Source organism: Dendrobates tinctorius, unplaced genomic scaffold (genome assembly GCF_039654945.1).
Source record: "Dendrobates tinctorius isolate UK_male_01 unplaced genomic scaffold, ASM3965494v1 ptg000045l, whole genome shotgun sequence".
NCBI lineage: Eukaryota > Metazoa > Chordata > Amphibia > Anura > Dendrobatidae > Dendrobates > Dendrobates tinctorius.
In genome coordinates, this window is record NW_027361713.1 from 747,107 (window position 1) to 763,675 (window position 16,569).

Below are 16,569 nucleotides of genomic sequence, written 5' to 3' on the forward strand. Positions count from 1 at the left end.
GGAGTGGACCAAAATTCCTCCTGACATGTGCGCAAACCTCATCACCAACTACAAAAAAGTCAGACTGCTGTGGTTGCCAACAAGGGCTTTGCCACAGGGGTCAAATACTTATTTCTCATTGCAAAATGCAAATTACATTTATATAATTTATACAATGTGATTTTCTGGATTTTATTTTTGATATTCTATCTCTCAATGTTTAAATTAATCTACCCTTAAAATTACAGACTGCTCATGTCTTTGTCAGTGCGCAAAAGTACAAAATCAGAAAGGGATCAAATACTTATTTCCCCCACTGTATATCGCAATTCATAAGCAGCAGTTATGTTTTTTAGATACACTCTGCCTACACTATTTGAGTTTAATTTTTCTTAATTACAAATAAACCTATAAATTGATTGTTGTATAAATATATAAATAAAAGATAACTGCAGCTTTAAGGATAATCCGTCAGCAGATTTTGTTCTGTAATCTGAGAGCATCAAAATGTAGGAGTAGAGACCCCGATTTCAGTGATGTGTCACTTACTGGGCTGTGTTTTGCCGTTTCAATACAATAAGTGTTTTATGAGAAGGAGATCATCACTAGAGGACAACTGGCCTTGTGTCTCCTAGTCCAACCATGCCCCGAGCACTGATTAGCAGCCCTCTGTCACTAAACAATGTACACAGAAAGATGTGATGTGGAAGCGTAGTACACAGATAACAATAGAGCTCTGCTATAACTGCAGCAGTGAAAACTGTAACAATCATAACTGCTGCACCCAGTAAACCAAGTGATACATCGGTGGAATCGGAATCTCTGTCCCTATGTCATGCTGCTGCTAAAATACATTGCAAAAACCTGCTGACAGATTACCATTAAAGGGGTTTTACCGTATTTAAAAAAAATCAGTCAAAAGTAGTAAATGGTATGAAATAAAGAAGAAAACTACAGTTGCGGCCAAAAATTTAGAGACACAAATTTTCGTTTTCTCAGTTTGCTGCTTCAGTGACTTTAGATCTTGTAGTCAGATGTTTCTATGGTTACTGAAGTTTATGTCAGGAACACCGCACTACACTCGCTCACTGAGCCAGTGCGCATGCCCTGAGTACAAAAACAGTGCTCAAAGATAGCTGTGGAGCAGGGCAGCAGCGGTGACAATGCATGCTTCAAACTATCAGGACCTGAAGCATGTGACTGCTGGGGGCGTGGCCTAAGCTCCACAGAGCTAGAAGCTGCAGGGAAACTCTTACAAAAGGTAACTACGGGACAAGTTACCAAGGGGCATAGACAGGGGCGGAAACCAAATCAAGCCGGGGTCAATGCACGAGATAGCAGGACAGTACCAAAGGGTTAGACAGAGCGGATAGTCAGAACGTAGCAATAGATCAGAAAACCAGAACGGGCAATAGACGGTACAATATGGGCAAACGGTAGCGGAGTAACATTAGCCAAGCAAGGAGGTCAGAACCAGAGAAGACAATAGTACCTAAAAAGTGAGACGGAGTTCAGAGTGAGGGGCCAGGCCGGGTCATAAACGGGAATCAAACAAGCAATGCAGTACACGCACACCAGGGGGGTCGGTCAGACACACAGCCAGAATAACAGTATAGCTGACAGAGAATGCTAGTCTGGAGTGAGCATAAATACCCCTCCCAGATCCAAAGAAAGGCCGGCAAAAGTTAACCCAGTGAGAACAGGACATTAACCCATGTCCTAACCATGAGAGTACCCCCCTCTTAATGGGGGGCCACTGGACCCCCAGGTTTCTCAGGGTATCTGGCATGAAAAGCCCGCACCAGTCAATCCTCATGCACCGAACTGGCCGGAACCCACGACCGATCCTCAACGGAATATCCCTTCCAATAGGTAAGGTACTGAAGTCTCCGGCGCACCCACCGCGAATCAACGATGCGCCCTACCTCGTACTCCAGTTGACCCTCTACCAACACTGGTGGAGCCACAGATGAGGGATCTTCTCTAACTGTCCCCACAGGATTTAATAGGGACCTGTGGAAGACGTTAGATATTTTGAAGGAGGTGGGCTACAGTAATCTGTATGCCACGGGGTTGATCACCTCTACAATCTTGTATGGGCCAATAAATTTGGGGCCCAACTTCATAGAGGGTATTTTAAGTTTGATGTTACGGGTGGACAGACTTTCCCCCCCCACTGTCAACGCAGGAACCACCCCCCTCCTCCTGTCTGCAAAATGTTTGAACTTCTTCTGGGCTTTGGAGATGATCCCCTGCACCTCCTTCCAGAGAGTTTTTAATTGTTGTACCATCCCCTCGGCACCAGGGCAATCCGAATCCATACGGGAAAATTCCCCAAACTGCGGAACAAACCCATAATTGACCTGAAAGGGAGACTTTCCGGTAGACGGATTAATCCGACAGTTGAACACAAATTCTGCCATGGGTAATACCTCACACCAGTCTTCCTATCTGGAGGAGGCTAGACATCTCAGAATCTGCTCCAATGACTGGTTGGTGCGTTCAGTTTGTCCGTTGGATTCCGGGTGATAGGCAGAGGAGAATGACAACGTGACCCCCAACTTCATATAAAACGCTCTCCAAAACCTGGCCACAAATTGCACACCCCTGTCCGACACCACGTTCACAGGCACTCCATGCAGTCGAACAATGTGCTGTATAAACAAGTGGGCCAAGGTTTCAGCAGATGGTAATGCAGGTAATGGCACAAAGTGGGCTTGCTTAGAAAATCTATCAACCACTACCCATACCACTGAGTTGCCCTTGGAAGATGGAAGATTAGTGATAAAGTCCATGGACAGGTGTGTCCATGGTTTATCCAGAATTGGCAAAGGCACCAATTCCCCGGCCGGCCCTGAGAGCTTTTAGAGCGTGCACACCCCACAAGTATTCACAAACCTTTTTATATCAGTACCCATAGAGGGCCACCAAAAACCACTAGCTACTGCCCCCCCCCCCCGGGTGCTGCAATACCAGGGTGTGCACTTAACACAGAATCATGAAATTCTTGAAGGAGTGTGGGACGGAATTGTTCGGGTACAAACAATTTACCTGGGGGTTTATTCCTGGGAGCTTGTGCTTCCAGAATCTCTCTCTGTAACTCAGAGGAGATTTTGGCTACAACCACTCCCGGTTGAAGAATGGAGGAAGAAGGTTCTGGAGGGGACACAGAATCAAAACTTCGGGATAAGGCATCCGCCTTTACATTTTTAGACCCTGGTCGGAACGTGATGGTAAAATTTAATCGAGAAAAAAAAAAAGTGCCCACCGAGCCTGTCTGGGGGTCAATCTCTTAGCAGACTCGATATAGGCCAGGTTTTTATGATCAGTGATGACCGTAATGGGATGAGCGGCCCCCTCCAAAAAATGCCTCCATTCTTCGAAGGCCAATTTAACTGCTAACAATTCCCTGTTACCGACATCATAGTTTCACTCGGTCGAAGAGAACTTCTTAGAGAAAAAGGCACAGGGTTTGAGGTTAGTCAGGGTAGAGGGGCCCTGTGACAATACTGCCCCCACCCCCACCTCCGAAGCGTCGACCTCGATGATAAAAGGTCTTGACGAATCGGGTTGTACCAACACAGGGGCTGTAGTAAAACACTTTAATGCCAGGAAGGAATTTTTTGCGGCCACGGACCAATTTTTTTACATCTGCCCCTTTAAGAGTGAGGTCCGTCAAGGGTTTCACCACCTGCGAGAACACTTTAATGAACTTCCTATAATAATTAGCGAAGCCCAGAAATCGCTGCAACCCCTTCAGGTCATGAGGCTGCACCCAATCTGTAATGGCCTGAACCTTCCCTGGATCCATGCGGAATCCCTCCCCGGATACAATTACACCCAGAAAAGACAGTTCTTGCATAAAAAATGAGCACTTCTCCAGCTTAGCATACAAATGGTTCTCCCGGAGTCTCATAAGAACTGTACGCAGATGGTGCAAGTGTGACTGACTGTCCTCAGAGTAAATCAAGATGTCATCCAGGTAAATAACTACGTAACGTACAATCAAGTCAGGAAAAACAACATTAATAAAGTTCTGAAAAACCGCAGGCGCGTTAGTGAGGCCGAAGGGGATTACCAGGTTTTCAAACAGCCCCTCAGTTGTCAGGAACGCTGTTTTCCATTCGTCCCCCTTCCGGATCCTTATAAGGTTATAAGCCCCTCGTAGATGGAGCTTAGAAAGCCATTTGGCCCCCGTGAGTTGATTGCATAGATCAGGAATCAATGGGAGAGGGTACGTGTTCTTAACAGTAATTTTGTTCAGTTCTCAAAAGTCGAGGCACGGTCGCAACCCACCATCTTTTTTCTTTACAAAGAAAAACCCCGCTGCCACGGGTGAGACCGAGGGCCGAATATGCCCCTTGCGAAGGCTTTCTTTAATGTACTCTTTCATAGCTTGGCGCTCAGGCCCGGACAAGTTAAACAAACGAGCCTTGGGTAATTTGGCTCCATGTACTAAATCGGTAGCACAATCATATGGTCTATGTGGTGGGAGCGCCTCAGCCTCGCTTTCGGAAAACACATGTTTAAAGTCTCTCAGGTACTCCGGAATAACCTCCAGACCGACAGATGACACAGATAAAGATTTTATCGGATTGACAAAAGGAACCGGGTTACAACACAGACCAATATCATTACATCCCCATCGGGTGATCTCCCCCTTCACCCAATCAATAAGAGGATTGTGGCGATGCAACCAGGGCATTCCCAATACCAGTCCTGCAGGTAGATTATTCATAATGAAACAACTTAAATTTTCCACATGAGTGGAACCCACTTTCATAGAAAAAACTTCAGACATAAAACAAATTCCATCCCGGGTAAGAGGGGTTTGAATCCACAGCCACAACTTTAACAGGGTCTTTTAACCTGACTGTCCCTATCTTATTAAGAGTCACAACTTGGGCATCAAACAGATTAATGGAGGAACCACAGTCAACAAAGGCGGTGGTCATAACAGGACCGCCAGCAAGTTCCAATTCAACCTGGAGCACCATTTTTATACGTGAGAAAAAATGTACCTGGGAGTCCGGACAACCTCCTCGATTGTTGCCCAGACTCAGTCGTTTCTCTGATGGTTTCTTTGAAGAAGGGCAGGAGGGGCAATTCCTTTTCCAATGTCCAGAGGCTCCACAGTAAAAGCATAGTAGGTTGTCTCTACGGTGCCTTCTCTCTTTCTCCTTAACCGAGAATGACCCAACCTCCATGGGCTCAGATACAGGTGCAGTGTCACACAATTTGGGGTACAAGGGAGACTCTTGTTGCATCATTCCTCTAGCACGGAGTCTCCGGTCCATACGGACCGCCTGCATCATGGCGTCCTCCAGGGTGTCAGGAGGCAGATTGTTGCAAGTTCATTTTCCCCTTCACCATTGAGGTCTGATGAACTCCCTCTTCTGGTGAAGGAAGGTAGTGAGGCTGATTACAAAGCACCTGAGCAGAATGATGATGACTGGGTGACTGGGATTGCTGACTGGATAAAAGGCAGCCAACGCCCTTCTGCCTTGCGGGTGATTACTCTGAGGGATTCTTGGAGACCAGTCTGATTCCTGCTCCTCAAAAGCTAAGTTTTCTGCTCTACTTTTTGCATTTGTGTTTTGGTTTTGTTTTGCCTTGTTTTTCTGGATTTCTGCCTTTCCCTGCTGGGTGAGCTGAATTCCTTTTTGCTCTGTCTTCAGATAATACCCGAGTACTGATATAGTCTTTTTGAAGCCTAGCGTCTTCAGGGCTTTTTTCCCTATCAGTCTGTTGGCTCTTGTTTTTGAGAGGGTTTTGGCGGATTGCAGGCAGCAGCTTTTCTATTCTGTCCTATTTAGTTAGCTTGGGCCCCATCATTTGCTCAGCCTATCTTTCTATCTGTGTGAGTGTTTTTTCATCTTGCTTCACCGTCATTATATGTTGAGGGCTGCCTATTGCTTTGGGGTCTGCTCTGGGGCAGTTTAGATTTCCCTTTCTATCTTTAGGCTATGTAGTTCTCCGGCTGTGATCGAGGGGTCTAGGGCACCATAGGAACCCCCCACGGCTACTACTAGTTGTTGTTGTTAGGTTCAGGGGTCTGCAGTCCGATAGCTGCCAACTTCTCTGGTTTTCTGGACTTAGCTAGTATCTCTGTTTTTGCCTCCTACGGTGACTCATTCATAACAGCGGATGTAATGCCAGAGTGTCCTGCAGACGGTCAGACAGGCCCCTGCGAAACAACCCTCTCAGGGCGGAGTCGTTCCAGGATACTTCGGACGTCCAACGTCTAAACTCTGAGCAGAACCATTCAGCAGAGTGCCTCCCCTGTGTCACACTCATCACCATATCCTCTGCCAGACGCACTCTATCAGGCTCATCATAAATGTGCCCCAGAGCCTCAAAGAACAAATTCACGGTCAAACGTTCAGGAGCAGAGGAAGAGAGAGAGAAAGCCCATGCCTGTGGAGCCCCCCGAAGTAGGGAAATAATGACCCCCACCCTCTGGAACTCATCCCCGGAGGAGTGGGGCCTTAGAGAAAAAAAAAAGCTTGCATCCTTCTCTGAAAGACCTGAACTCCTTTTTATCCCATGAGAAAGGGTCTGGCAATTTGACCGGAGATTCGAGGGACGCTAATGACACATATCTACCCCCAGAACTAGAAGCCCCTGCATCGATAGCCCCCTGCACAGTAACCAACTGTTGCTGGGTATGGGCCATCGTGCTCTGTTCCACATTGAGTTTACGGAACATTTGGGTCAGGTGCTTGACCTGATCAGCCAAAACTTGTATGGGATCCATGAGGATAACACACGTTTTTGTTTTTTTTTCCCTTCAGAGAAGAAAAAAAAAAAAAAAACTGAAACGGTCAGCTATAATGTCAGGAACACCGCACTACACTCGCTCACTGAGCCAGTGCGCATGTCCTGAGTACAAAAACAGTGCTCAAAGATACCTGTGGGGTAGGGCAGCAGCGGTGACAATGCGTGCTTCAAACTATCAGGACCTGAAGCATGTGACTGCTGGGGGCGTGGCCTAAGCGCCACAGAGCTAGAAGCTGCAGGGAAACTCCTAGAAAGGTAACTACGGGACAAGTTACCAAGGGGCATAGACGGGCGGAAACCAGATCAAGCCGGGGTCAATGCACGAGATAGCAGGACAGTACCAAAGGGTTAGACACAGCAGATAGTCAGGACGTAGCAATAGATCAGAAAACCCGAACGGGCAATAGACGGTACAATAGGGGCAAACTGTAGCGGAGTAACAATAGCCAAGCCAGGAGGTCAGAACCAGAGAAGACAATAGTACCTAAAACGTGAGACGGAGTTCAGAATGAGGGGACAGGCCAGGTCATACACGTGAATCAAACAAGCAATGCAGTACACGCACACCAGGCGGGTCGGTCAGACACACAGCCAGAATAACAGTATAGCTGACAGAGAATGCTAGTCTGGAGTGAGTATAAATACCCCTCCCAGATCCAAAGAGTGGCCGGCAAAAGTTAACCCTGTGAGAACAGGACATTATCCCATGTCCTAACCATGACAGTTTAATTATAAGCATTTCATAAGGTAATACACTTTCATTGACAAATACATCAAGCTTATACAAAGACTCAATGCTTACATGGTTGGCCCTTAATTTGCAAGACTTCGGCAATTCTCCTTGGCATGCTGGCATTCTTCTCTGATCAGTGCTTGGAGTTAATCACAATCTTTGTTTTTATTTGTACACCCACTATTTCAAGATTGACCACAGGTCTTTAATGGTATTGAGATCTGGGGAGTTTATATGGACACATCATTTTCATATTTTTTTTTATTGTATTTCAGAGAAAATAACTTTACCCCAGTCCTCTGCAGTCCATTCCCTGTACTTCCTGCAAATTTATTTTCTCTGATTAAGGAACCCTTCAGACTTTCTAGGACATCTAAAAAAAAATGATTGGCGAGGAAAAGATGAACGCTACCATGAGTTTTGTGTCATGCCAAAGGAGTTGGCTTAATCACAATTTTTTTCCCCAGAGCTCAATACCATTTAGAACCAGTGGTCATTCCTCATATGGAGGGTGGTAAATCAAAACAAAGAAATTGTGATAAACTTCAAGCACTAATTAGGCAAGAATGGGTCGCCATCAGTCAGGATTTAGCCCAGAAGTGGATATCCAGCATGCCAGGGCAAATTGCAGAAGTCTTCAAAAATGATGGGTCAACAATGTAAATATTGAGTCTTTACATAAACTTGAAATATATTCCAATGAAAGTGTAAAAACTTATGAAAGGATTATACTTCTACTTCAGTAACCATAGAAACATTGACTAAAATATCTAAAAAGACTTAAATAGCAAAATTTGTGGAAAACAAAATTTGTGTTAATCTCAAAACTTTTGGTCACGACAGTATACTTGCCTATTAAATCCACCACTGGCTCCGAAGCTCCATTACTCAGGTCGACTCTGCTGGTCTCCGCTTACTTCTTTCAGCAATGATATGCTGTCCATTTGCACATGACATACCATATTTTTGGACAATAAAACGCACTTTTTTTCCTCCAAAATTTTGGAGGAAGGTGGGTGGTGCGTCTTATAGTGTTTATATACCTTATAGTGTGGCTGTGGATGGGGGGGGGGGGGAGTGGGTTACAGGAGGCAGGAATTGCTGCTGCAGTTAACAAATGTGCCTTCTGTTAAAATAAAAATAATATTCACTGCTCCCTACGCCCATAGTCCCTCCCACCTCTTGGCACTGGCTTCAGTGCATAGAGGTGGGAGGAACTTTGGGAGTTGAGACCAGTGATCATCCGGCAGCTACAGAAAGCTGGCGGCTACGGCTAACATGCCTGCTATTAAACAGAATAAATATTTACTGCTCCCCACGCCCAAATTCCTGAGCGTGAGAAGCAGTGAATATTCCGGCTGCTGACCTTGGCATCTGAGGGCCATGGCAGTGACTTCATGCACTTCTTACACGCTGAAATCATCTGCTGGCATAACAGGACGAAGTGCTGTGAGGGAGAGGAAGAAAGGCAAGTAGAATTGTTTATTTTTTTGTGTGCGCGGTGTGATGGGGTCCATATATACCATGATGGTGGCCATGTGTACCGAGATGGGGGTGATGGTGGCCATGTATACTGGGACGGGGTTGATGGTGGCCATGTATACCGAGATGGGGGTGATGGTGGCCATGTATACCGAGATGGGGGTGATGGTGGCCATGTATACCGGGATGGGGGTGATGGTAGCCATGTATACCGGGATGGGGGTGATCGTGGCCATGTATAACGGGATGGGGGCGATGGTGGCTATGTATACCGGGATGGGGGTGATCGTGGCCATGTATACCGGGATGGGGGTGATCGTGGCCATGTATACCGGGATGGGGGTGATCGTGGCCATGTATAACCAGGATGTGGGTGATCGTGGCCATGTATACCGGGATGGGGATGATGATGGCCATGTACACTGGGATGGGGATGATGGGCGCCATGTACACTGGGATGGGGATGGTGGGGGCTATGTATACCGGGATGGGGATGAGAGGACCATATATACCAGGATGGTGATGGAGGCCACGTAATACCAGGATGGGGATAAAGGGGCCATGTATGTCAGGGTGGGGATAAGGGGGCCATGTATACCAGAATGGGGATAAGAGGACCATGTATACCAGAATGGGGATGGTGGCCATGTATACCAGGATGGGAATAAGAGGACCATGTACACCAGGATGGGGATAAGGGGACCATGTATACCAGGATGAGGATGGGGGCCATGTATACATGAACTGGAGGACATATATACAAGGAGGGGGACAAATATATACCAGGATGGGGATATTAGTATAGAATTGGGTGACATTACCCCTATAACAATGTCAGCAGCAGATTCCGCCCCATAACAGTGCATCATGACCACATTTTTTTGCTTCAATTTTTTTTCCTCCTCTAAAAACTAAGTGTTTCTTATGGTCCAGTGCGTCTTCTAGCCCAAAAAATAAGGTACAATCCAAGGTTTGAATTTTCATCAGAAGTCAAGTGTGCATTGACAGCATGCTATATCTACAGAAGTAAAAAGATCAGCAGGGACTAAAATAGCAAGGATCTGGAGCCAGTGAATGACTAAATGAATAATTCTAGGTCACTTATGTTTAAACCATTTCATTTGAAAACCATTTCGAAAAAAAAACCTTCCAATGATTTGAGAATGTCAAACTGGCCAAGTTATGGGATAATGGCTGATGAACTGAATAAAATGTGATTTCTACTTTTACATTTCTCCTCTCCAATGTGGAGATATTAGCTTGTAAAGTTTAGTTTATAATTTATAAGAAGCCCAACTGAATGTTAACAGAGATTTGTCTCTGTAAGAAGGCAGCAACATACAGGAGGGAAAAAAAAAAGCCTCCAAAAGAGCAGAGAACAGGCATTCTCCTGTGTGAGACTTGTAATGATAGCCTAATCTAATCACTGATCTCACTGCAAAGTGATTACAAGTAGGAGAAGTAGAGCAGAATTGAGTGTGATAACTAACCAATCAGTTTAAATCTCAAAAACAGTGACTAAGGGAAGGGGATACAGAAGAGGTGACAGCAATGTGAAAGGACAGCTGAAGTAGCATTTGTAATGAAACAAAACTCAGCTCAGTGTTATGAGATGAAAGCTAAAGAAGAGTTCGTAATCAAACTTATCTCTGCTCCATTCTTAGAACTTATAATCACTCTGCAGTGAAGATGAGTGAGATCAGTGAGATCAGACTATTTGTCATTATTTGTCTGAAACAGGAAAAAGCCTCTTCTAAGCTATTGTGTGGGCATCTTTTGGCCCCTGTAAGTTGGTTTTGACTTATGAATGGTCAGTATCATACTGGGGAAGAAATGCATGCCCCCAAGAAAAATTTCTGGTTAAGCAAAGTTTGGCTTTTCATGAACTATAACCTAAACTTTATAAGTTAATATCTGAGCAACCAAGAGTAGAAACTTAAAATACCGTAAATAAAATAAAAAATACTGTACTATGTTTTATTCTGTTTCACAGCCACTATAACATGCTCAATCAGTTGAAAGATCTTCTTTAAGGAAGAGAAATTCTGTAAAATATTCAGTAAAATAAGTTATTGTACAGCAGTCACCTATAAGCTAATGCGGCACTCAAATAAAACCCACACTTATACAATACTGCAAGTTTTGTATCCACGCACCCCGTCCTTCATCAAGTGACATGGATCCAAGGTTTTTGCTAATCATAGAAGTAGAATCTGAAACAAGAATTACATTTCAGGCAGCTTTAGATCATAATACACCAACAGAGCTGATCCTCTAAATCTGAAGCTATAGCTTCATAGACACTACAAGAGTGTTATTCAAGCAACCAAAATGTGAGCACTTAATCTAAAGAGTAAATTAACTACATAGAAATAAGGTCACCATAAAAAGATGTTAATCAATAATACAAAATGTATTAGAAAAATACTTACAATATATGTAAAATAGATCATTACAATAGTTGTGAGAGGTGATAAATAGTTTGAGACAACATAACAGAACCAACTGGGACTACAAAATAGGAGCATTACCCTACTGTGGTTCAATAGAAAGACAGTGCAATATGACTGGTTTGCTAACACACCATTCTATATAGTGAAACAACCAGATCAATGAATAAATAAAAGACCCCCAGACACCAATACTATCCTAAAAGGATTTTATAATACCAAAATATACAACATAATCGGATAGTCAGGTTAAATGGTAATATGGCTACCACAAAAAGTTTCTATAAAGCAATTGGCCTATTTTCATTTAATAAGTGGTAACCTACATTATAATGAAGTCATGGTGTTAATAGGTGAAGGCAGGTGCCCCTACAGGAGTCTCACTCAGCAGCCTCGACGCGCGTTTTGCCAAAAGAAGCTTCGTCAGGAGACGTGGCTTGATGATAACATGGGTATCTTATATAGAAAATGTGAATAGGACGATATGGAACAGCTGAGAGAAAACGCAGCCAGTATGTGATAGCCTTAGGGTGTCGTTCTAGGCTGCACTAATAATCTCTTAGTGCAGCCTAGAATGACTTGAGAGAAGTCGTGACTAGCAGAACTCCTCCAATCTTCTCCTGAATATATCACTATCTGGACATAAATGTCAATTGAGACCCTTGTAATATCTTTTTTTATATGTTGATTTCTTATATGTTCTGTTGGTATTAATTTAATAAGTGCCCATCTTAAGAGATTATTACAATTGTAATGTGTATTTATTTGCTGTGGCGCTCGTTACCTAGGCCTATTTGGGCTAGAACTTGAGCACAGTGTGCCTTACTTTTAGGAGCACTGCAAATAGCTGGTAGTTTCATCCCAACGCGTTATGCCAGTGTGCTGCTGCGGTCCGGTATCTGGGCTGGGCGCCTTGGTTGCCTCGGTGACTCGGGGGATGACGATATGTCCTCCTCCTGGTCACATGGGGCGCCGACCGCCTATGTCAATGCCGGGGGCGTGACATCACGGCTACACACTGATGTACCCAGCGTTTACATACTATAGCAAGCTTCTTTATTTTTCATCTAAGATAATTAACTATATAGCTGTGCATAAATGCGAATCAAGACATATGTAATTCTTTTATATGTTGATCTTATATGTCTTGTTTTGTATTAAGTTAATAAATGCCCACTGTAAGAGATGATCAAAAATATAATATGTATTGATATTTGCTGTGGTGCTTGTTATATAGGCTTATTTGGGCTAGATCAAGACACTAAAAATGTCCTTAAGATCAATTTTTGGCACTTCAAACACAATAATACACTTAGGGGTAAAAAAGAATTCACTAATTATCCCCAAAAGAAGCGAACCAACACACCATATATATAAAAAATATTATTTTATTGAATATCAAAAATATTCCAATTTTAATAAAAATTACAGACTACATAATACCTTACTCATAACATACCCCAACGGGGAAAAATGCACAGACCATGAACACGGATAAATAATCCTTCTGTTAATAATCATAATATTCCTGTACAATTCATGGAATAAGGCAACAAGACCAATATTATAATAATCCTAAATAGGAATCAATCTAACCTTGCCGTTATAAGACGCCACTAAGTTTTATAGTATGCAATCATAAGTCTCACTCTAAATATAAAAATTCAGGGTAATGAGAAATCCTATGAGGTTATAGAGATACGACATAATACCAGCACCATATAAAGCCTTCATATCGACAAAATTGGGGAGGATTAATCTAACCCCGCTGTGAAAAGCACCGATACAACATGGGCTAAAATAAACTTAGGACACATAAAATGACAAGGTAGAAGAGCTATCAAACTGATAATTACCTTAGACCGGATTATGCAGGTGTAAATAATCCTGTGCACAGATCCCCGCGCCCCGACGCGCGTTTCGCCCTCTAGCTTCTCCCGGAAGAAGCTAGAGGGCGAAACGCGCGTCGGGGCGCGGGGATCTGTGCACAGGATTATTTACACCTGCATAATCCGGTCTAAGGTAATTATCAGTTTGATAGCTCTTCTACCTTGTCATTTTATGTGTCCTAAGTTTATTTTAGCCCATGTTGTATCGGTGCTTTTCACAGCGGGGTTAGATTAATCCTCCCCGATTTTGTCGATATGAAGGCTTTATATGGTGCTGGTATTATGTCGTATCTCTATAACCTCATAGGATTTCTCATTACCCTGAATTTTTATATTTAGAGTGAGACTTATGATTGCATACTATAAAACTTAGTGGCGTCTTATAACGGCAAGGTTAGATTGATTCCTATTTAGGATTATTATAATATTGGTCTTGTTGCCTTATTCCATGAATTGTACAGGAATATTATGATTATTAACAGAAGGATTATTTATCCGTGTTCATGGTCTGTGCATTTTTCCCCGTTGGGGTATGTTATGAGTAAGGTATTATGTAGTCTGTAATTTTTATTAAAATTGGAATATTTTTGATATTCAATAAAATAATATTTTTTATATATATGGTGTGTTGGTTCGCTTCTTTTGGGGATAATTAGTGAATTCTTTTTTACCCCTAAGTGTATTATTTGGGCTAGAACCTGTACACATTGTGTTCTATTTTCTGGAGTGCTGCTTGTAGCTGGCAGTTCCATCCAGACGCGCCATGCCAGTGCGCTGCTGCGGTCCGAGTCTGTGCTGGGTGCCATGGTTGCCTCGGTGACCCAGGGGATGACGACTTGTCCTCCCCCCAGTCACATGGGGTGCCGACCGCCTATTCCAGCGCTGGGGGCCTGGCATCACGGCTACATGCGCAGACTGATGTACTCAGTGTTCATATGCTATAGTTATCTCTTTTACTTTTCATATAAGATAATTATTTATACAGCCGTGCATAAATGTGAATCGAGACATATGTAACTCTTTTTTATGCCTTGTTTTTTATTTAGTTAATAAATGCCCACTGTAAGAGATGACCAAAATTATAATATGTACTGATATTTGCTGTGGGGCTTGTTATCTAGGCTTATTTGGGTTAGAACTTGTACACATTGAGTCCTATATTCAGGAGCGCTGCTTGTAGCTGGCAGTTGCTTCAAGACGCGCCATGCCAGTGCACTGATGTCTGGGAGTCTTGGTTACCTCGGAAACCCGAGGGATGACATCACATCCTCCCCCTGGTCACATGGGGTGCCGACCGCCTATGCCAGCTCCGGGGGGCGTGGCATCATGGCTACACGCGCCGATTGATGTATCCAGCGCCCACACGCTATAGCAAGCTCCTTCACCTTTCATCTAAGGTAATTAATTATATATCTGTGCAGCTGTACAGGACTGCATGCAGAGTGCAGCCTAGGACGACACCCTAAGGCTGAGTTCACACGTAGCGTTTTTTTCGCGTTTCTACGTCGGTTTTAAACGTGCGATTTTGCCGCGAAAATGGGAAAAATAAGCATCCCATGCATTCCTATGGGATTCCGCAATGCTGTGCTAATGTTGCAGTGTTTTCCGTGGCGGAATCGCTTCGCAGTAAAAAAAGCAGCATGCTCATTAATTTAGTGGAATCGCGGCAATCCTGCACCCATAGGAATGCATTGTTCTACTTACTTTCCTCATGTGGCGGTGCACACCATGCGAAAAGTAAGCAGAACATTTGCGGATGGTACCCACGGTTCGGAGGAGATGAGACTGTCTTCCGGGCTCAGGGTACCATATCCCTGTAAAAAATAGAATTAAAATAAAAAATATTGATATTCTTACCTTCCGGCGTCCCACGCATACTTCCCACCGTTCTCTGACTGCTCTAACTGAAAAGAATAAGAATTCTCTCCTATTTATACATGTAAGGCTACTGTACTTTCACACTTGCGTTAGGAGGCGCAGCGCACAGCCGTTGTGCAGCTCCGCCCCCTGTCTGGTCAGCTCCTCCTATGGGCGCATGATGCTGCATGCGACCTGAGTACACTAACGTTAGCATTGGGTACGCAGGCCATGCGCTGGTATGCTTTTACCAGCGCATGCGCCCTTTTGACGGTGCGCCGACGTGCGCCAAACGCACCGTGCTGCATTTTGGTGCGCTCGGTGGACTGTCAAAAGGGCGCATGCGCCGGGCAAAAGCAAAGCAGCGCACAGCCTGCGTACCCAATTCTAACGATAGGGTACGCAGGTCGCATGCAGCGTCATGCGCCCATAGGAGCTGACCAGAGGGGGCACGGCAGGGGGTTGTGTGCTGCGCCTCCTAACGCAAGTGTGAAAGTAGCCTAAATGAGATCTTCTCTGCAGCGTTTTTGTTTTCTAAGATAAGCTAGCCCAACTTTTCATCATAGGAGAGGCCTTCCATCTCTTGTAATAATCTAGTTATTATTATAGCGCCATTTATTCCATGGCGTTTTACATGTGAGGAGGGGTATACATAATAAAAACAAGTACAGTACTCTTATACAATACAAGTCACGACTGGTAAAGAAGGAGAGAGGACCCTGCCCGTGAGGGCTCACAATCTACAAAGGATGTGTGAGGATATAGTAGGCGAGGATAGAGCTGGTCGTGCTGTGGTTTGGTCGATCAAGGATACTGCAAGTTGTAGGCTTGTTGAAAGAGGTAGGTCGTCAAGTTCTTTTTGAAGGTTTCCACGGTAGGAGAGAGTCTGATATGGTGTGGTAGAGAGTTTCAGAGTAGGGGTGATGTGCGGGAGAAATCTTGTAAGCGATTTTGGGAAGGGGAGATAAGAGGGGAGTAGAGAAGGAGATCTTGTGAGGATCGGAGGTTACAAGCCGGTAAGTACAGGGAGACGAGGTCACAGATGTATGGAGGACACAGGTTGCGGATGGCTTTGTATGTTATGGTTAGGGTTTTGATCTGGAGTCTTTGTGTAATTGGGAGCCAGTGCACGGACTGACAAAGGGGAGAGGCCGGGGAATAGCGGGGGGACAGGTGGATTAGTCGCGCAGCAGAGTTTAGAATAGATTGGAGTGGTGTGTGAGAGTATTAAGAGGGGAGGCCACAGAGCAGGAGATTGCAGTAGTCGAGGGGGGAGATGATGAGGGTATGGACTAGCGTTTTTGCAAATTCTTGGTTGAGGAAATGTTTTTAGGTTGAAGTCAGCAGGAAGTGGAAAGGGCTTGGATATGTGGCTTGAAGGAGAGATCAGTGTCAAGGA

General features: G+C 44.3%; 1 protein-coding gene across 7 annotated transcripts in view; it reads right to left on the minus strand.

The window, feature by feature from the left end:
- The window catches only part of DCAF6 (DDB1 and CUL4 associated factor 6), a 569,725-nt gene that overhangs the window by 289,929 nt on the left and 263,227 nt on the right, over window positions 1-16,569 (minus strand). For 5 of the 7 annotated variants that reach the window (XR_012232231.1, XM_073575570.1, XM_073575573.1 and 2 more), the window contains exon 12: window positions 11,131-11,187. The exons of the other annotated variants lie outside the window; for them this stretch is intronic. Coding sequence is in view for 4 of the 5 variants with exons in the window: in XM_073575570.1 (XP_073431671.1) it covers window positions 11,131-11,187 (57 nt within the window). In the remaining variant the exon portion in view is untranslated. The remainder of the gene's footprint in view (window positions 1-11,130; window positions 11,188-16,569) is intronic. 7 annotated transcript variants of the gene reach the window in all.